Source organism: Malurus melanocephalus, unplaced genomic scaffold (assembly GCF_030028575.1).
Source record: "Malurus melanocephalus ecotype Western Australia unplaced genomic scaffold, MMel_1.1 scaffold_64, whole genome shotgun sequence".
Taxonomy (NCBI): domain Eukaryota; kingdom Metazoa; phylum Chordata; class Aves; order Passeriformes; family Maluridae; genus Malurus; species Malurus melanocephalus.
This window is the reverse complement of record NW_026623296.1, coordinates 1,918,060-1,939,041: the sequence shown is the minus strand read 5'-3', so window position 1 is coordinate 1,939,041 and position 20,982 is coordinate 1,918,060. Positions and strand designations below refer to the sequence as shown.

General features: G+C 45.6%; 1 protein-coding gene across 9 annotated transcripts in view; it reads left to right on the top strand.

Moving 5' to 3' along the window:
- The window catches only part of FOXP1 (forkhead box P1), a 376,963-nt gene that overhangs the window by 250,260 nt on the left and 105,721 nt on the right, over positions 1–20,982 (top strand). For all 9 annotated transcript variants that reach the window (XM_057366399.1, XM_057366400.1, XM_057366393.1 and 6 more), the window contains one exon: positions 16,599–16,721. In XM_057366399.1, coding sequence (XP_057222382.1) covers positions 16,599–16,721 — 123 coding nt within the window. The remainder of the gene's footprint in view (positions 1–16,598; positions 16,722–20,982) is intronic.

Genomic DNA, 20,982 nt, shown 5'->3' with positions numbered 1-20,982 from the left:
TAAAACCACACAGTGGCTGGAATTTGAGCTTTTTAGGAGGTGATGGGGGGGACAGGACAACAACTTCTCTGGTTCTCTAACTCAGTGTGTGCATGTGTGCCGGCGAGATATTCTCTCTCAAAAGAAAGAGGCATGTTCCCAAGTATCCCAGCTTGCTTCCCAGCTCCTATTGTTCCCTTTGTTCTGTATTATTTAAGATCAGTTACTCATTTGCTTCAGAGGATTGGGAATAACAGGCAAGGTAGAGCAGAGCAGCMGCCTCTATTGTCTTCCTGGGAGCCACAGTTGCATCCAGAGTGGCTGGAGCAGCCTCCCTTCTGCTTCTGTTCGCTTCTGTTCGAGGGGTTGGTAGTTCCAGCATAAATACTGGAGAATTTTAAACTTTTCGAGTGGAATTGCCACGATCAGACTGGAAATGTCCTTTATTTTCAGGGCTGTGTGGCAGGGAATTGTTTTCCTTTCTCGTTCATATCAAATACACGTTAGTTTGGCCTCATCTCTGCCTCTGTGTTTGTGCTTTTTCCAGTCTCATGCCTCAGACTGCCTTCCCTTTTTCCKTCTCAATAAATGTTATTTTATTTATTCCTCTTCATATGGGATACAACACATGTAATTTCTCAGCTGGTATTCACTCAGTACAAGTGATTTTAGCTGTTTTTTAGGATTGGCAACAAAACTTGAAGTGCCTGTGCCAGGAAAGTGACTATTTGGTATTACCTGTTTTCAGTGTTTGTTTTTTGGACTAGACCTACAGTAAATACCTTTCTGCTACCTCTGCTGCCAAATTCAGTCTTTGCTTTCTACACTTGTGCTGTACCTGCTCACTGGTCTTTGGCTGGTTTCAAGTGTGTTTTCCTTACCTCACGATTCTTGGAAAGCAAACCTGATCGTCAGTGACCCCGAATGCTGCAGTTCTCAGTCAGGAGGAGTTTAGCCTGAGGAAGAGCTGCTGAATTTGTGCCGTGAGTGAAACCAAACTGTGCCTTTGAGAAAGTGTGTTGCAGCCAGTCTGCATCTTTGCAGTGTGGTGCAAATGTGCTGGAAGCTCTGGAAAAGCAGTAAAAGTACTCGGCCTTTCCAGAAGACCCCTCCAAAGGCTTGTGCTGGTGCCCACCAGAGGGTAGGAGTGCCCAGGGGATGAGGGGAAAGGAGTATGACAGTGGTGAAACACACTCAATTTTAAATTAAAATGACTGCACTTACGAGGAAACCCCATCCAGCTCTAATCTGTTTGTAAGGTGACTGRCACATAAAGTGCTTTTTGTTTTAAGGTAGAGGGAAATGCATTCAGGATAGAGTTTCTGGTATAAATGTCAGGTGCAACGCAGTGCATGCTCACTCAAAAAGTCAAGCAGATAACCTTGGCATTTAGGGACATTGCCTTGTATAAAACGAAATTGTATTTTGTTTTTAAAAAGGAGRACTACATTAAGAGGTCACCTATTAGCTGTGTTTTTGCTAGCTGTCTGAAACTCAGCTCTACTGTCTATTAAACTCAAACCACTATGTAAACATTCCTGTGTTGTTCCTGGTCTCTACAATGGCCAAGGGGATCAGGTTTCACCTGCCTGCACATCTTCAAGCAATTAAAGCAATTAGCTTGAAGCCATTTCACATTCAAGGTCTACTGTGACATTCAAGTCCAGAAGAAGTCTGGGGGAAAAGGAAAAAGAAGAGTATAAAAAGGCCGCCGTGCAGCACAAATAACCTGTGAGGGGGTTTTGGACTTTACAACAACTTCCAAATGTGGTCAGGAGGCTTCGCAGCAGGCAGGCAGAGTTGCTGCTGAGAAAGGGAAAAGATAAAGAAAAAACACCTAATGATCCTTTAAATTATACCCGAGYTTTGCCCTGGGAAGGGAGGGGGAGGAGAGAGAAATAGCAACATGATTTGGAACGATATTTGTGTGAAATAATACAGCACTGGCCTTATTTACTGGTATTTCTTCTGGCATGGAGATCATATTTTTCTTCTCGTTTAGGTGGGGATTTATATTTGGTGTTTACATTGTAAAACTACACTCGCTCTGGCTAATGTATCCCTTACAATGACATTCAGCTCAGAGTTTAGTGATTCCAGCAGTAAGTCTTGAAAGCTGCTATTTTTTAAAAGGTTGGAGCAGATTAGTGGTGACCTTAAAAGATTAAACTAGTACAGTTTAAAGATAAATAATCAGCCTTTAGCACATTAGATAGCTACATAAGCATGACAGAAGGTGACTTTCTTACAACAGTTTCAGAATCCAGGCAGCATTTTTTACATTTGAAACTTGACTAAGGCAAGGAACAGTGGTTTGCAGAAAGCGAGACATAAACTGATTGCACCACTTCAAATTGGTTAATACAGTTTTAAATCCACAGTTTTCCTGTTGGTTTTATTATTGAGAAGAGGCTAATTTTAAAAGCTATGCCTGCTGCAAAAGAAGATCTTKCTTTGCCGTCCCGGAGGGTGTTCTTAATCAGAAATAACCGCAGGCTAAATTATAATGTGGAATCCTGCTGCCCTTTAACCTAACACTGCTGCTCGTTCAGTGTTTGTTAACAAACAGCTCTAAGTACAAAATTGTTTGAGAATTACTTTTTCATTATATTTGCTGACTTCAATTAGAATAAGAAGCTTATTTGGGGAAGAAAAATTAAAAATGTATGGGTTTCTAGAGAAAGTTTCAGCAATTGTTTCCCGGCAAGTGTCGCCTTCGGAACATAGCTGTGGACTCCGTGGCACACGTAATTCAATTTAAATAAAATTGCCTTCTGAACTAATATTTCTGCACCAGTGGCGGAGGTRAAGCTCAGGAGCATCTCAAGACTGAGCCCTCTGAAAGATGAACAAGCTGAAATGGTGGCAGGGCTGAGGCCAGGGCCCCTTTTGCACCTTGTGGGGGTCGCAGTTCCTAAGGAAGAGGCACCAATTCCCCATCCCTGTGGTGTTGGGGAGGGCTGGGCTATAGATGGGAGGGGCACAGTGCCCTATTTTTATTTCACTCTGAATAACACGTAATTGAAACGTACACTCGKCAAATTAATTGGTGAGTTGAAGGTAAGAACTGCTGAGTTAGTAGAGAGGCACCAGCCCTGTTCTTTTTTTTTTCCCCTTAAGTTTACATGCTGGAGCGGAAACGCCGCGGTGCTCAGAAGGGAGGTGATGCCTCTGCAAAGCAGATCCTTCCAATTTTATTTTTTTTCTAGCTTAGTCTTCTGTTTCTATGATCTGCCTTTTGAACTGTTTTTGTGGCTGATCAGTTCCACCTAATATGTCTCTTGATTTCTGCTATTGTAATACTCAGACGACATGCTGTTCTCTTCATTTTTATAAGCTTTAGATGCTCCTGCCTGTCATACTCTGGCGGTTTATCTTCAGCGTCTGGATTTGCTTTCAGACTTGCATGTCTATCAAGCTGCTGTTGCTTTGAATGTGAGATCAAAAGAAGATGAATTCCAGTAAAAAATTTCCTTGTATGAAGAAAAGATTGGGGGCCTATGTAAACATCCCACTGACAGCTCCCAATGAGTTATTTTAGCAGAGCATTAGCACCCAGAATGACAGACAGTCCAAGACTACATGCTAAATAACAAATCAGTCCCTTCAGTGGCAGCAGCACGTTGCCACAACAGCAATACATTTTCTAAAGGAATCCTGTTCCTCTTTTTTATTGAATATGGCTGTTCGACTGCTCATCTCTTCACGAGCTGCCTTCGAGTGCCAGCCCCAGTTTACTTTTTCTTGACAATATCTGTGTCATGTCACCAATATRACAGCAGACAGGGCTTTGATAATTGGGTGGGGAGACGGTTAGTTAGTCATCTCCAGTTAAATAGGTAGTTTGTTTTAGGGAGGGGAAGGATTCGATGAAGGAGGGGTGGCATCTGCCGGAACGCTGAAGTTACGCTTTCGGAGATGCTGGATGCAAGTCCCCGCTGTTCCCGAGACAAGTTGTATTTTTTTGGGTGGTTGTTTATATTTCAGTTCACGCAGTTAGAGAAAACAAGCCCTGCAGCCGGGCCAGCTTCCCGAGCCGGTTTCCAGAGCAAGTCACAGCATTGTCGAGGGTAGGAACGTCAGCCTTGGCTGGACTTCTGCGCAAATCCGAATTTGCCTAGTTACAGAAGCGAGGTGTGCTTCTCGTTTGGTCCGGTTGGGGACATAATTAGTTCTGCCTGTTTCTGTTCACAGATGGGGGGGGGGGTTTAATAATGTAGAATGGCTGGATCTTTGTGCCTGGTGTAGTGCTAAACCCAACTTCTGAGATTACCTGTGAGCTCCAGCTGATCTCACCGCTTYGCAAGGGAAGAATTAGGGAAGGAATGCTTTGCGGTTTTCTTTGTCATTTAGTAAAAGCAGAGGTTGCTACTGTGGAGGCAGATCCCGGTGGCTGCCGCGAAGGGCAGTGCTCCAGCGTCTCCCTCCAGCTTGCGCTCCGGCTGCACGGCACTTCCTGTTTATTCAAACATCTTTTTACCATTCTTCAGCCCCCGCTTCACAGAAACAGCCAGAAACATCTCCAGCGCGAAGACGGAAATCTAAAGGCAGACAGTAAGAGCTCACTCTGTTAAACTCTTCATTTTCTCTGCGAGCGCTCAGAGGAGAGGAGCGCGCAGGCAGGGCTGAACTTTTAACGCGCTGCCTTRCGCAGGCAGCCTGGAGCACAGGAGAGGGGAATTGCTTTGGTCTGAAGCAAAAGCAGCCGGTTCAGGTTGTTGACAAGGGTGGGGTTTTTGGCATGGCTTTGGAGAAGCGTGGTGAGGACTGAGTCCTCTTTGGGGTGCCCATCGCCTTGTATATCCCTCTGGCACAGGAGCAGCCCTGTGCCACCGTCCCCGCTGCTCGCCGGGTGCTGCGGCTTCTCCTGGCACAAGTGCCAAAAATACCTAAACAACAAACCCCCCCTGAGGAAGGGAAACGTGGCTGCTGCTCCGGGCAGCAGAAGTGGCGCAAACCCACCGCGTCACTTTTTTGTTTTCTGCAAATTGTTTGCRTCGTGGCTCTGGCACCGCATGCGAACCAGCCTCGCTAATATTTGTACCAATTTCATGCTAATAAAAATCAGGCTGCTGAGACAAGCATGGCTATTATCTCATTCATATGACTATTGTTTAGACCTGTGGTACTACAAAAGGAAAGGGAAAGCGTGCTCACGCCRGGTAATGGTTGTTAACTTCTCACGTGAGGGATTTTCTCTGCAGTTTTTCAGTATTAATGATTGTTGTATGAATGRTCTTCAGGGGTTGTTGGAAGATAGTGTGGATCCTCTGGGTAATCCGTGTCGCAACACGGATGCTGGATTTTTTCCCCCTCTGTTCAASTGACTTAAAAAACTGCTTGATATTTCTCGGTGGTTTCTCCCCCCCGCAAAAGCCCACTGAAATAGCAGGTAACTTTTTTTTTTGGCAAGCATTCGTGGTGCTCATATAGTGTGAAACATAAGAGAAAATGGAAAATATGCTGCCTGCCCTATGGAGAAAACCCATCCTCCTTGAGGCTTTTCCTGCTTCTCCAAGATCCAAATGCACTTTAAAATTTTAAACCATAAACCCCCATCTTCCTAGAAAAGAGAGCGAGAGAGAGAGAAAAATCAAGCTGTGTGTTCAGCCAAACCGCAAGTACAACAAACATATTTTGAAAATATATTGCTAGTCTGGCTTTTTAATGTTCAGAAGTTGTTCTACTTTGCAGGAAAAAAAATGGTGTTTGCAACTGCCTTAAGGACAATTTGTTTAACAGTAGGAGTAATTGCATGGGGAAAATGGAAAGAGTGACTGAAGTTATTTACTCAGATGTTAGTGTAGGTGTGGGGCAGAAAACTCTCTGTGGGAACAGTGGGCTGCTTTTCTTGGTATCTTAGTCTATTTGATGACCATCAAATTTCCCAGCTCACTGGTTTTGTTTTTTCTGGATGGCATGTTTGATTATTTATCAGAAGGGAAAGGGAGTAGCTGAAGCAAATAAACATGTGACCAAGCTGTGTTTTGTTTTCCACTCAGAAGGCCATGCCCTTTAACAGATATACAGAAAATAATAAACGTATTGTTTTATGATAAAAGGAAATTATGTGTATCATTTTCTTTAGYAAGGCCGTTAACCCCTTGTGTTCGGTGGTCTCCGCCTTCTGGCAGCTTGTTGGGCTTGCAGCTGGGAATTACAGGCACTTAAACCCCCCTCTTGCCTGGAACGTTTCCACGGATTACTGCTTCGGCCCTTTGGATTTGCTGGATTTATTGCGTAGTCATACAGCTCCGGTCGTCTCCCCAGTCCTACTCRGGGTGTGACTGACCAAATGAGAGGTGCTTTGAATTTTCAGAAGGGTGCTGATTTCCAAAGAAAACCTTGGTGARAGATGCTGGGCTCTTCCAGCCTGCAGTGCTGGTGTCTGTGCAGCACAAGGGGTTGCAGCTGTGTTTGGTCCGTTACAGACAGTGTCAGTTTATGGGATTCTCTTTTAAATACCAGGTGTCTAGCATGTTGTGTGTAGTATTTCCTTTATAATACCAGCTTTGGACAATGCTCATTATCTTCCCTTGAAAAAAAAACAACAAAAAAAACCAACACCCTGTAAACTAAATCACTGTCAGGAAGTAAAATACWGGTTTGCCTCATCTCCAGGAAGCATGTTGCATGCTTTAGCTGCTTTTATGGGATTAAAAGAAACAAGTTAAGACTGTCATGCACATGAAAGGAAACCGAGATGTGGTTTGCTTCACATTGTGCAGGTAGGTATAAATTTAATAGACTGACTTGCTTTCAAAATCTCTCTTTGTCTCCCCGAGTCGCATGTCAGTTCCAGCGCGTTGATGAGCTCCACGGTCCGTAATAGCGCCTGACTGCCGCTGCCCCGCAGGTGCCGGATCGGCAGGAGGCTCCTCCTCCTCCTCAGGRWTGTGGGTTTCCTCTGAGGAATGGCTTCACATCGAGAAAGGGAAAATTTGCCTGACATCTTGGAAGTTGCGTTCAAGTCCGTGCATTGCTGGTGGGGCCGGGCAGGAGGAGGTGGATGCTTCACCTTCTGGATCTGGGGAGTCAGCGGTGCCCGGAGAGCCCAAAGGGGTGGCAGGGGCTGGAGCTGAGGGTTTAGCTTTGAAGGAGAAAGAATGGCAGTTGAAATAGCAGGGAGAGGAAGGATTGGCAAAATAAGGACCTGAAACTTAAATGTGATGCGARGAGGAAAGAGGAAATGAGCAGCTTGGGGCCAGGTGACTGGGCAGGGGCTGGGTTGGGGGACATGGCTGGCCCCCCATGTCCAGAAGCTCCCTGAGGCCTGAGGAGGCTCTGGATGAGCTGAGGAAATGGGCTTTGGGATCAGAGGTGCACACTTGAGGTACCTGGGAAGACAGAGGAGAAGTCATCACATCCTGTTGGGCAGGGGATCTCTCCAKCCCTGGCTGGAGTCCTTGGGCAGAAGTCCGTGAAGGACCCATCCGTGGGGGAAGGTGTCCTCCCAGCCTTCAGCTATTAAAGGTTCGTTTGTGCCCTGGACCGCAAACATTTGTACCTTGACTTCTGTTTTGATCTTTCCAAAGGTAGCTGCAAATTCTCTCATAACTGTCTCTGCAAGTGTCTAATCCTCTCTTTGCATCCTCCCCATGCTCTTGGCCCTGGTGATACCTTGTGACAATAAGTTCCAGAAAGTAATTATGAGTTTTGTTTTAAGAAAGGAAAAAAAAAAAGTCTTTTATCTGCTTTAATTTTTTTTTGGTGGTTGTTGCTTCCTGACTTCATTCAATGTCCCCTTTCTCTCGTGTTACGAGAAATGGCAAAAGCACCAGATGTACCCTCTCAGACCAAGTCACAATTTGTGTACTTTCATCAGCTGCCCTCTTACTCATCTCTTGCTAAACTAAACACTCCCACCCTTATCAATCTTGCCTCATATCTGYTGAGGCCTCTAATAATTTTTGTCGCCTCCATCTGAACCTCACCTATTTTTGCTTTACCACAATCTGTTAAAATTAAGTTTTTTACGAGCTGTTCTAAATTAGGTTGTGCCATGGAAGTGCGGAGATGAGATTTGCAGCTTTAGTTTTCCATGTTTTGGGCTGTCCCAGTGCTTTGCTTTCTTCATCCACCCAACAGCAGCGAGTGTCTGATGGAGCGTGGTGAGATGTCCACAGTCAGGGGCTGTATTTCATGGGCCTCTGAGTACGAGTTTGTCATGCAGTGTTTTGGAAAACAAGCTTAAAATATGTTCCCTGTTTTGTTGACCACACAGGGAAGCGCGCAAGCAGCTGTATGCAATATACTATTTATGTTGTAGCAACAAAAAGGCCCTCTTCCTTCTCCCCCCCCCACCTTATCCCTCTTCTCTTCTCTATTGAAAATATGAGAACTTCCCGTGCTTTTGACATCCAAGAAAAACGCGGCTCGGCAGTGAATACTCCTCCAAATATTCAAAGGTCTGGTTCACTTTTGGATAAACACAGTAGTTTAGAATCTGATCTCGAGCCTACAGAAACGAGCTGGAAATCCCATAAGATTTTTTTTCATCACTCAGGCACAGTTCAGTTCTGGTTCAGTTTGAACGGGGAGCCAAGATTTGTATCCTTTCTCATTTTACCAGGATGTGTTGGCCCATCCCTCCTTTCTTGCTGGTGCAGACCGCTACATGCTGTGAGTCTTGGCATGCCAAAATAAAGAGAACCATTTTTAATGTTTGGGAACTTTTTTGCCAGATACTTTTTAAGTGGCTTTGATGAGTCCTGACTGTGACTCTTTAAAAGTGGGGACAGAAGGTGTTTTTGCGGTGTAACCGCCAGAGGATTTCATTTATGCCTCAGTGAAGGGATTTTTGTAGCCGTTGTTCCTGTTGTAGCTGATTCAGGGTTTGCAGGTTCCTGGTGTTGGCTGAGGTTGATCTCTCACCCTGCTGTCCCTTGCTGCCTGCCCCCTTCATCCTTGTAGTGTCTCTAAATATTGAAGAAAATACCTCACCCACCTTTTCCCCCAAACTGGTGTAGTTCATGAATAAATTACAAAGTGGAAATTGTTCTTTCTGGAGGTAAAATTTGTTTTCCCTTGTGTGGTGCTGGGTCCTCGCAGGCAGGGACTGTGCCAACCATGGGGTGGGCTGTGGGGTGGCAGAGCAGGAGTGCAGAGTCCTCTGATCCTCCCACCAGCAGGAGTAACCTCAGTGCCCAGGAGCACCGAGTGCAGCAGGGCTGGGACACAGGCAGCTCCACCCTGTGGGTTTGGAAAAAAGGGTTTCTGTTTCCAGTGCCTTTTTCTGGAGGGAATCTCCTTAACTGGTAGCCAGGATCTATTCCAGAGGAAAGAAACTAAGCCTGCTGGAAGAAAAATAAAGACTCATCTTCTTTCCTTATGACTGAACTATTCTAGGAGAAGCTTCAGCGTGAGGCACATTGCCAGCTCCCTTGCTCTGAGTCTGCCCCTGTCACATCAGGGACAGGATGTGAGCCAGGGTTTGTACATGTGGACCTAGGTCTCTCCTCTTTTTCCAGCATAGGAATCACCATTAATCACTTGTCCAGAGCAGTCTGCTGTGTCTAAGCAAAGCCTTGGTGGCCAGCTGACCATTTTATTGAGTGAGGGATTGCTGGTAGCCCTTGATGGAGCCAGCCTTGCAGATTTGCTGCAGCCAAGTGAGGCGCTGGGTACAGGCAGCCAGAGCATCCCTGTGCTGCACCTGCAGAGCTGGGAGCAGGGTGTGTCGAGGAGGATTATTTAATGAAACCAGGAGATAGAAGATGAGATGAGGATGGAGATTGTTTGAATCCAAGGCTGTTGAGAAGTCTGGACAGCAGGAATGCTTCACCAGGTTATGTTGAATCCCAGCTTTGTCCTCTAGCAGAGCCCCATGTYCTGCCTGTAGCTGTCCTCAAACTTTCCTGCAGTGCCAAGAGCAGTGTTGGGGCCGTTGGCTTTGTGTCATTCTGTGTGTGGCACAGGGTCAGGGTGGTGGCAGTGGGGAAGGGAGCAYGTAGCAGCTCATTTCCCAGTTTTGGAGGAAGATGGAAGTGCTGGGCACGAATGTCAGAGGGAATAAGTGCTGCAAGAACATCTGCTTCTCTTTTTTGCATCTTCTACATTTTATTCCTCCTCTTCATTTTGGTTCCTTTCCTATTCTCTAGTTGGTTCATCTCACCTCCCCCTGTTCTGTTCCTCCCAGAGGAACAGCACTACCCACTGCTGTCGCTTYGCACTATTTTTTATTTTTTTTCCCTTTGCATACTGCTCCTCTCCTCGCCGCTTTCCACACGTTGTGCGGCTCCTGAGCCTGCCGGAGGAGAACTGCAGCAGGGCTCCCCTCCAATGTGTCTGCCTCCTACCACCGCTCCTCTACATCTGCTGCTCCAGGAGAAGAGAGTGTCGCGGGAGAGGAGGTAGAGGAGGCAGGAGTGGGAGAGACATGAAGCAGCTCTGAAGCTCGGGTGCATCCGGGCTTCCGAGCTTGAGAGCTGCATCTTGCCGCTCTGCTGGGAGCAGCTGTGGAGTGGAGCGGGGTGTGAGGACAGATGGGAGCTGAGAAAGAAGAGAGATTGCTGGCTGAGTCTAAATTCCCCCTCATCCCACCCAGGAGAAACAAAGGTACTTGCCTCGCGAGACTGAAGGGGAGCAAGAAGCCCTTTTGGGAGGTGGGCCATGCTCTGCTGGGAGAGGCACTTGGAGCCGCCGATGGGGCAATTCCTCAGTGCCTAAAGCCAGCATGAAATTTGGGGAGAAACAGGTGATGGGAGAGCTGCATGCCTGCTGCTGCAAAGCCGTGCTTTGCCCAAACCTCAATGGGAAAGTTGAGCAGTGGTAGCTTGTAAGGGTACTATTGTCAGAGGTCAACACACAAGGTCTCACTTCTGGAGCCCCGGACCAGCCTAGTATTGTTTGCTCCAAAGGCAGGTTTTACCCTTAAAATTTCTCAATTTCTCCCATCTCGTCTCTCTCTGCTTCTTTTGTTCTATTTTGCTGTTTAACGGCCATAACTGGAATAATAGACAGATGATGATGCTGGCTGGCACCTAACTTTCCAGATTTATTGCTTTGGACACTTCAGGTGGCTGTGGGTCCATCTCTGATTTCTGGGAACTCTTCCTCCTTTCTCAACTTGCTTTATTGATGAGCAGCTTTGTCCACCTGGAAAGGCCCAAAATCCTTAGGAATCTGTAAAAACACATGGGATTTTGTTTCGTGCTCTCCTTGCAATTTCTGTGTGCAGGCTTTTCCGTTTCAGAGGCAGCCCATTTGTTATCACACAACTGCCCTGGGAATTGTCAGTCGGACAGGGCACCCCTTGTTTTTGCATCTTCGTTTCCCCACCTTCCTGTACATATCTTTCCATACATCCTGAAATTCCCTGGATTGATCTTCCCATGCCTGATAAACCTCAGATTCTGAAACAAGCTACTCTTGGCATTAGAGCCAGGCCTATTATAGCTGTAGGTCATCATATTTCATTAATAACTAATTGATATTAATATTGGAGCAGATGGGAAGGGTGGAGCTGGAGCTCTTTTTCTTCAGTAGGAATAGGATGATGGAAAAAAGTTGGAGAGTTGCTGCCTTGTACTGGCTGCAGCGGTGGAACAAGTTAGCAAGAGGCTCCATGCAACTGGATCCTGTTTCTGTTTTCCTTATGTACTGACACTGTAAGCAAGTATAYGGCATTTAAGCAGCATTTCTATTTTTAAAGTTCTACCCTCTTTTTCCAGTGTGTTTCCCTTCCCCAGTCCCCTTCTCGAGTCAGGAGTTTCTGGCCACATGAAGTCAGAGGCAGGACTGTGTTTTTACCCTTCAGCAGAGTTTGCCCAAAGAGGATGGTGAAACTGAAAGGTCGAGGTGTTTGCGTGGAAATGTCGAATTACAACAGTAGCTGGGGTGATAATGGTGCCCAGTGTTCTGGGCAAACAACAGCTGGGCAAACAAGTCACGTTCTGTCTGTCTTGCAATAAAATTGTCTTGGTCATCTCAAATGTGTACTTTTTTTTTCCCCCCCCTGGTGCTTAAGTGGTTGGGAAATAATAAATGGTTGCCACTTCCCTAAGCACAGGGAGAGGGCTTTTCAGTGGGGCTTCCCACTTACTGTGTGAATGAAACAGGCTTGATTCATCTCACAGTTAATGTACTGTTAACATTTTTCTGGGTTAGGTGTCACCCRGTGTTGACTCTCAAATACCATTCCAAATTTGTGCAATGTTTCTCAAACGCTGTATTTCAGTTACCTTTTYGCTGGTCTCTGTTTTACACCAGAAAATCTCCTCATGTCTGGGTGATTTCCTCATGGATAGGAAAATACCTTGGGAATTCTTTTACTGCATCTTGCATATAGGCATGACTTTTAGGTAGGGAGCCTTTTCCTGATGTTGTCCTTTCAAATCCATGTTTATAGTGACCAAAACCCACAGAAGATGCTTTTTCTGGGGGATGCTTTCCTTTCTCTTTTTTCCCAGTATGTAGGAAGGTTGCCCCTGTGTGTTTCAGTGCAGAGAGGAGGATGGTTGTCGATTAACTGTGATTCATTCTGCAGGCCAGGATTGGTGTCTGAGCCTCTGGGTGTCCCAAGAAGCTTTGTCCAGGCTTGCAGGCTCTTTGAGCAGTGCACATAACACCACTGCTGCTGTTCACAGACCCAAATACTTGAAACACCTCTGTGATTTTGGGGGTTCCTGGGCATCTTCACCTCCCCGTGCCCTGAAAGAGCGCGCTGTTTTCTGGACGCACAAACACGAGCTGGTTTTCCAYGGCCCCTGGCAATTGTTCACTTGCTAGCACGTGGTGGAGATTTAGGATGTAACTACGGCAGTGGGGAGGAATGTGTGAAAAGAGCTTGGAGATGTCAGAGCACCTGCTCATGAGGAGAGGGCCACGTTAGCAGAGCTGTTGGCTAGCAGTAAACAGTCCTGGCACCCTTGTTTCAGGACTTGGCAGCAGCAGGAGTTGAACCAAATCCAGCTTTACTCTCTACTGCCTGTTCAGTAAGTTGAGGACAAGGCAGATGATTAAGGAAATGTGGGGAAACTGCTACAGAAGCTTTTGGAAAGATAAGAGACTTTGGTCTCCATGTCTGACAGTCTGGCACTTCTCACTAGCATTGAATTCACATGCAAATCAAAGGCAACATCTACTCCCACAGGAAGCTTTATTAATGTACAGGCCTGCTTGCGAATCTCCGTGCTGATGAAGGTTGTGGGACTGACTTCACTCAAATTAATTTCCCTGTCTATCCTCGCCTGAGCACTGAGCAGCACCAGCAGCCTCAGCAGGGCTCCCACGCCAGCATCCAGGGATGAGCTCTGTGCAGGAGTGGCACTGCCTGGAACCAGGGGAGGGGTAGAGGTTGTTGGCTTGGGCTGTACGAGTGTCCACCAGGCTTAAACTGACATCAGCAAAGTAATTCCATGAAGGCAGACTCCAGACAGGCTTGAAATACTTTGTGTGTGAGAGGAAGGAGGTCAGTGTGTCCAGGATTGAGCTAGCCATGTTTCTTGTATGTGTCCTGTAAGGAGTATGGGTGAGGCTTGAAAGTGGCAAGGACAGGATTTGGTCTGRGATGGGAAGGAGAAAAGGCTGAGCAGGGAGATGTGAAAAGTCAGAGGGATGTGAGATCCCTGGGTTCACCATGCCACCGGCAGCTACTTGATGAAGATGTTCAGTAAGAACTAGATCTGAGCTATAAACAACCTTGCATGTCTTAAACCCGAGCTCATCTGATGCTCAGCTTTTATTGCTGTCACTTATTTGTAAGTGAAAAAGCGAAATCTGAAGAGGAGAGATGGGAAATGTCACTTCAAGCTGCAATCCCCTGGAATGTCAGCACATTGCCATCTCACTTGCATCTACCTTGTTTTTCCCTTTGATGTTCYTGTCCATCCTGGCTCCTTGTATCCCTGATGCTCCCTCAAGCCCACTTTTATTCTTTCTAATCCTTTCCTTCCTGCCCTTCTCCACCTTCTGTGCTGGTCCCTCCTTGTTGCCATCTCTGGTCCCACCAGGTCTGCACCAGGACAGGTGACAAACAGACACGGAAAGGGGTGGTGTAGATGTCACCTTGAGTGGAGACCCTCACAGTGAGGGATTTGGGTGCTGTGCAGCTACACTGGAACAGGGACAGAGCTCTGGCTTCACCCCAGCAGAGTTCTGCCATGTCCCCATAGACAGAGAACCTCATTGGTGTGGGGTCAGTCATGGTAGGGGTTTATGGTGGCAGTGGCCACCCCACCAAGCTGCACGGAGCTCTGTGGCCAGCTCGAGTAGAGAGCAGGCATTTCTTGCATGGCTACTTGTTCTGRGAATCTTCAAAAATTTCTGGCAGCCAATTTAATTGTGCAACCTCTCAGCTGCCAGAACGGATAGAATATGATCATATCACATGAAATGCATGCAGGGTCTGCTATAGCAACTGTATTTCAAAGAGACAACACATATGGTGACTGGTTCTTTTTGGAATAATATCTATAAGTTGATGATGTTTTATTCAAAAAGGCTGTAGCTTGAAAGGTTAGGGATGTTCTGATTGTTTAGTGTATGATTAAAGAAAGGCTTCTGTGGTTTTTTTTGGCCTATTGAATCTAATTACTGGGAACTAAAATGATCATTTGATTGCACATTTACCTGGAATTATTCTTCTGCAGAGCCAGTCTTAATAATATATAATAATATGTTGCGCTTGTACTGTATAGAGCTTCTTGTCTGAGCAACTCAGAGTGCTTTACAAGTATTCATTAATTAAATAAGCCATACAACACCCCTGCTAAATAGGTGAGTATTTGTTGCCCATCCCCTTAAGTCTTGCAGGTTTTATTTCTGCTCCCTCTGCCCACCCTTGAAGATGCTTTAACAGCTAAATAAGTTAATTCAATAAAAATAAGGGTTTTTTAACCGTCCTTAATGCTTTTGGCATAATGGTTTCCTTTGTTGCATTGTATTAGTCGGTAGCTATAGGGTTTTCTGGTTCCTGGTGCTGTACCATGGTGGGGTGGCTGTTGTGTGTGTGTGAGCCCAGATCCAGACCCAGCAGTTCCCTGCACCCATTGCAGGGTCATGGACCAATTTAGAGATGTCCCGGGTGCACTGAGCACCGACCAGCTTGAAATGCAAAATCTAATTTTACCTGCACYGTACCAAGGTCTGCTGGAAATCGCATCCACCCTTAGAGAGTTTTTCTGATCCGGTGGAGACTTGTTATTAAATTGGAAAGGAGGGCCTGCTGCCAGAGCACTATGAGGTGTGTCCTGCCCGCTTGCCCTGGTCAGCAGAGGTGGTTCTTCAGTCTGCTGGGCTGACCAGTGTCTCTCTGAAAGGAAAAAGAGGGGTCTAGGCCATAAAACAACAAGGTTTTACTGGGATGAGGTGGGGGGGATTGGATTCTACTTTACACCCCTTGATATCAAACCTTTCCCAGCAGTTCTGCTCTGAGATTAAACACTCTGCAACTTGGAGGAGCAAGTGAAACCTGAAGCATATCTGACTTCTTAATTAAATAGGTATTAATTAAATCACTCAGAGAACATACACAGTAGGAGTGGGGAAGGCTTTTTCCCTCCTTCCATGTAGGCATCTTGCAAAGGGACTATTTTTCTTGTTTTACATTAATGAAGYCTTCAGCCTTCCCACTTTTCCACCTACACATGTACTGAACGTCTCCAAGGAGACCAAGGAGTCCCGAGTCCGGTGCTGGAGCATCCTCCGGGAGCAGCAGGCTGGGGTCTCTCCAGCAGAGCCTCAGCTGTGCCACAGGGATCTTGCAGGACCATCCTTGCTGTCCCCTGGCTGGGGAGGCAGGAAGGAGCCAGGACAGGGACTTGCTCCTCATCTTTGCTCTCCGTCTTTTATCTCCTCTTGCTTTCTTTTCCCAGCCTGATGGAGAAATGGGGCCTTGCAGAGCAGCAGGCTCCGGTTTTGAGGGATTCTTTTCCTTTGCTTTGCATTGCATTTTTCAATAATCCCCCAACATCCCACCTGCTCATGCTTTCAGGGTCAAGTCCCTTGCCCCTCCACTGTCACACTGTCCCTCTGCTGCTGTGGCCCCTCCCAGTGAGTCCCCACAGCTGGTCCATCATGAGCCACCAGTGATTTTCAAGGGATCTTAGAATATCCAGAACTGGAAGGGACCCATAAAAACCATCAAAGTCCATGTTCTGGATTTTGGTGAGGTGAAAAGCTGTCCCTGCTTTTCTTTGCATTCTCTCCAGCTCCTTGCAGTTTCCTTAGCCTTCAGCACATGCTGCTGCCTCTCCTCTTTCTCCCACCATGCCCTTCCAGAAGCTTCCCTGATGTTCTCTGGCACTCAGGGGAGCAGACAGTGATATATGGAGCCTGCCCATTAGTGAGGAGGGCTGTGAGCAGCTCCAGGGGCACAGAAATAACTCTATGGAGCTCACCACCAGGATTCCTGCGGTTACTCGAGGCTCTCACCCAGGGCATGAACGTCAGCTGCTGCTATTTTTCTCCAYGGTAAAAGTGGGAAATCAGTGGTAGGAGATCACCCCATTGCATGCAAGGTGTTATTTCTGTGGAAGCCACTGCTTTCCTCAGTGGATGTGCATCAGGGGCAGAGCAGGACCCCATGAGCAGGGATTGCCTTGTCCCTACGCTGTTTGTGTCACTCCCCATGCCCTCCTGGCTGTGAATTCAATTCTCCAACCTCTTTCTTCCTCCAGGCTCTCCAGGTGGCGCGACAGCTTCTCCTGCAGCAGCAGCARCARCARCAGCAGCAGCAGCAGCARCAACAAGTTAGTGGATTAAAGTCTCCGAAGAGGAATGACAAACAGCCAGCCCTTCAGGTAAGGGGAGCCCGTGAGCCTCCCTGAGGGTCTGGGGCTTGTAAAAGCTGAATAAATGCATCTTCCGTGCAAACACTGGGATGGAGCCTTCAGGAGCTTCCTCCCTGTGTCCACAGAGTGGCTGTGGCTGTTCTGAGTGGCAGGAGGATCAATGCTGGGTGCTTTTGAAAGTCCCACCTACGGCGTGTTTACAAATTGTGAGCGTGTACTTTTATTAGCGTCTGGTAGGGCTGGATCATGACAAAATGGAATAGCTTTTGTTACCGTGTCAGTGTGCATAGGAGATTTGCATTACCATTTCTGTTTGATTGCTGTTCCATTTGTAGTCTGTGTTCACTCAAACCGTTGATTTGCTGTGTCAAGGATATTGGGAAATACTAGGATATCATATCATCAGTGTGTTTTTTACCCTTTTATTGTCTGCTGATTTATGGGCATCTTCAGAAATAAAATTAAATATTAGAGGGCTTTGTGCTGTTATGAATTCAGAGAGCTAAAACCAATATAGCATTCCCAAACAGAAGATGTGTGCACACATATGGGGCTTTGGAGTACATTCTGCTAGTCTTGTGGGATAAATCACGGGGAGTTAAAGACAAGAAAGACCTATTAGGTCATGTATCACATTTTCCTTTTTTTTTTTTTTTGCTATTCTAATGTTAGAAATCCCAAGTGATGGTGGGACTGCTATTATTTTCCTTCGGATAGTTTTCCATAACAAAGCACACGCTCAGGAACTTTCCACTTTAATTCCATCCTCTTGCTCCAAGTAATACTGCTTGTATAAATACTGAGTCAGTYCCTTGCCTTGCCTCGTGTTCACACTCCTCAAACATCTGAGATTCTAACATGTACTTGCCAGTTTTGGCAAATTATATGTATCTAGTTCTTTATGTATTTCGTAAAATGGCACTTCCAGACCCTTGACCACTTTGCTGGTTTGCAGCTGGTTATTGCTTTTATTACCGCTCTCTGCAATTGCAGCATGTCAGTGGATTTTTGATAATAAGGTCCTGAATGCAGCAGTTCAGCTGCAGTTGCACAAAGCCCTGTAGCTGGGACATTTATCTTATCTCGCTCTTCTATATCTGATGCTTCAGCCTCTGTAGCCCCAAATTCTTTACGGATTTTTTTTTTTTCCTTCTTGTTGTCATAGCACGTTGTCAAACTCATGTCTGTTTTGCTCTTTCTACTTTTTTTTTTTTTAAAGTTTGATATACTATCACCATGAGCTCCCTGACAGCATTGCTGCTTCTCTTGCCTTTTATATGCGCTTCAGATTATTTTCCTGCAAAAATACAGATCCTAGGCTCTTTAAATATGTAGTAGAATATGGAAGGTAAAGYCAACATCGCTAGAGGCCTTGACAGTAAAGTGAGAGGACTCAATTCTGTGGTTCTTACCAAATAAAGCTGATGGGGACTTCAAGGGGAGTTTTGCCTGAGTGAGGAATAGCTGTTAACTGCAGCCCTTGGCCCAGTGTGGACAACGTCGAGCTTTTGGTGTAGTGATTTCATCTTCAAAGCATTCTGCAAATACTAATCTCCAAAACATCCCCAGAAGGAAAGTCTGATAAGTAAGTAGCATTATCCCAGTTCTGGACTGGGAAGCTGARGGATGCGGGTTAAGCGACTCACTTAGGATCACACAGGGAATTGGGTTTAGAGGTAGGATTAAGATTCATGAGTTCCTGGCTCCCACCCCTGCGCTCCGGCTGCTGGACAACACCTCRTGCTTTACAGCCGGGCTATTATTCTTTTGGAAAGTATGAAGCATTTTGTCATTGGGCAAATATACGTTTTATTGGCAGCGTTGAGAGCCATAATCCAAAGCGTTGCATTAATGCTTTCAAAAATATTTTATTTGGTAAATCCATAGCTGATCCATATGCCTTTTAATAGACTCTTCCACTAGGGACATTTTTAATGAGAGATTGTGCTGGCTAGGTCCAGTGTCAGGTACTAAAAGAARTGCTTTGTTGTGCAGATGTCTTAAGAATAGCTCCAGAGGATGAAATATGACTGTGTTGACCTTTCAGCTGTGAGCTTATTTGTCAGGATTCAAATAAGTTGAAAGGATCAAACCAAACAGTTTCCGTAGTCAGACTGGGAATTGTGTTGCAGAGGTCAACAGTGAAGGCCACATCGCGGATTCCATAACATAGCCAATTGTTGGTACGTATTAAAGTACTGGAGCAGCTCCTGCAGTCAGAGACACAATTAAAATTCTAATTTATTAATGTATACAGAGAGCTGGCCTAGCCTGTCACTCACTGATTCAAATGACTGCCCAGTCTTTTTTTTTTTTTTTTTTTTCCCTCCCCTTCTCACTCCTGGTGCTTTTGCGGTTTGAAACATACTGGAAGTCCTCTTGGATGTAACACCCCCGAGTGCATCCCTGTAATGAAAATCTGTTGCTGAAAGGAAATGGTGCTGCTGGAGGTAGAGTTTTTGAGTAAAACTGCACACACACAAGCACCCACACCCCCTGAAGTCAGATGGGGCCATGCTGACGAGGTGATACCTACTGCTGACCACACACAGAATAAATGCCAAGGGTGGGGGGAACGTGCCCGTTTTTCAAAAGTTTGCTTAAATAATGAACAAGTCATCTTTGGGCTTCACTTGCATAGATGGCTCATTGAATAGCCACAGCAGTTAGCAGTCACCTGGGTTTTTTGTGACAAACAGGCTTCATGTATAACAAGAACACAACAGGCACTGCTCATCCCTGCTGAGCTGGGYGAGGGCACCGGGGAGCAGAGCCCAGYRCGAGTGCTGGGGAGMTCTGCATGGARCAGGGAGGGATCTGCYTGCTGGGGCTGCTGCTCCTCCTCCTAAAATGCTTCATGGCCCTGCCTGCCCCAGGAGGGGATGCTGGTACAGGGGCTGGTAGAGGGAAATGCTCCCTCTAAACCCCACCACCACAAACAGATGGAGAAAAATCATCTAGTATGTACTGTGTAGCTAATCTGTTACTGCCTCGTGGATAATTCCTCTATTCCTTCTTTATTCCCTGATTAAATAGTCACAGTATTTAAATATTAATTTAAGCATCCTGTTGCCACACTGGGACACAGTGTCCTGAGTGGTGTTTAAATGACAGTGGGCTCCTGCAATCCTGTTGGGGGTCTCTTGATCTTGGCAACTCTACCTGAAGGTCTGCTTTTAGCAAATCGTGAGATACTCAGTGGATAAGAACTTGGACTCAGGGCTTGAGATGTGCTTTGCTGATAACTGAAAAACCCCAAATCTCCAAATACACGATGACTCACATTTTGAGCCTATCTCACRCTGCCGTGGTTTAGATTTGGCAGTGACCTCCGGTTTCGCAGCCTGATGACACAAACAAAAGAAAATTGAAAGTTAAGAAATRGATTTAGTAACCAGCAGTTGGGGAAAGAACAGAAAAAAAAGAATCAGTCCCACAAAAATTACTGGAAGTGAAAAAAAGACTAAAGACTGTTTGATGATATATTTGCCACAGACATTGGATTTCCTTGAGTCTGAGAAACAAATAATTTAACAGACCAGGTATGCTTAGGATTTTGAAAATGTGCACATTTTTCCTAGCCAAGATAAATATATCTGTATTAATAGATGTATTGATTAAAATTTGCAGCTTTAATTGCCGATGCTCTTAACGATTATTCATTTGGGTTCTTCAAGCATTTTAGTTGCTGGCAAGAGCACACAGATTGGAAATAAATCAAGAGACACATTTTTCTCCCAAGAAAGTAAAAGTGCATGTGTGTTTTGGCAATACTAAAAATACAATTTTTTTTAAAGACGTAAATGTTGTGTGTTGCATTGAGCTGGAAGTTGGATACTGGACTGAAAACAAATTTAGGATGTCCAAGTCAGTATCTTGCAATTGAAACCCATCACTTGTTCTTTTCTTTATGTGATTAAATGAGATTTCGTGTTTGATTGTTAACCTGCGTGTGTTCAGAGAGAAGAAATAATGAAATTACTAGGATGGAAACTTTTGTTTTTGCTTGGCAAAACAAAAAAAATAAATCTTCCCTTTAAGTCAGGGCCAAGAAAAGAATTTGGGTTTGGTTTAAATTCTCAGGGTGAGACTGGGGGAGGCTGAGAGGACAGAGCTGTCCTCGCCTTTGCATACCGCTGCTTTTTAAAGCAGCCTTTTGGCTGGGCTTTTGTAGAATTTAATTTGCATGCTATATTATCTTAATATATCTTTCCAGTATCTTGAGAAATAGAAGAGGGTGAGAGGAAAAAAAAAAATCACTGTAGCTTGA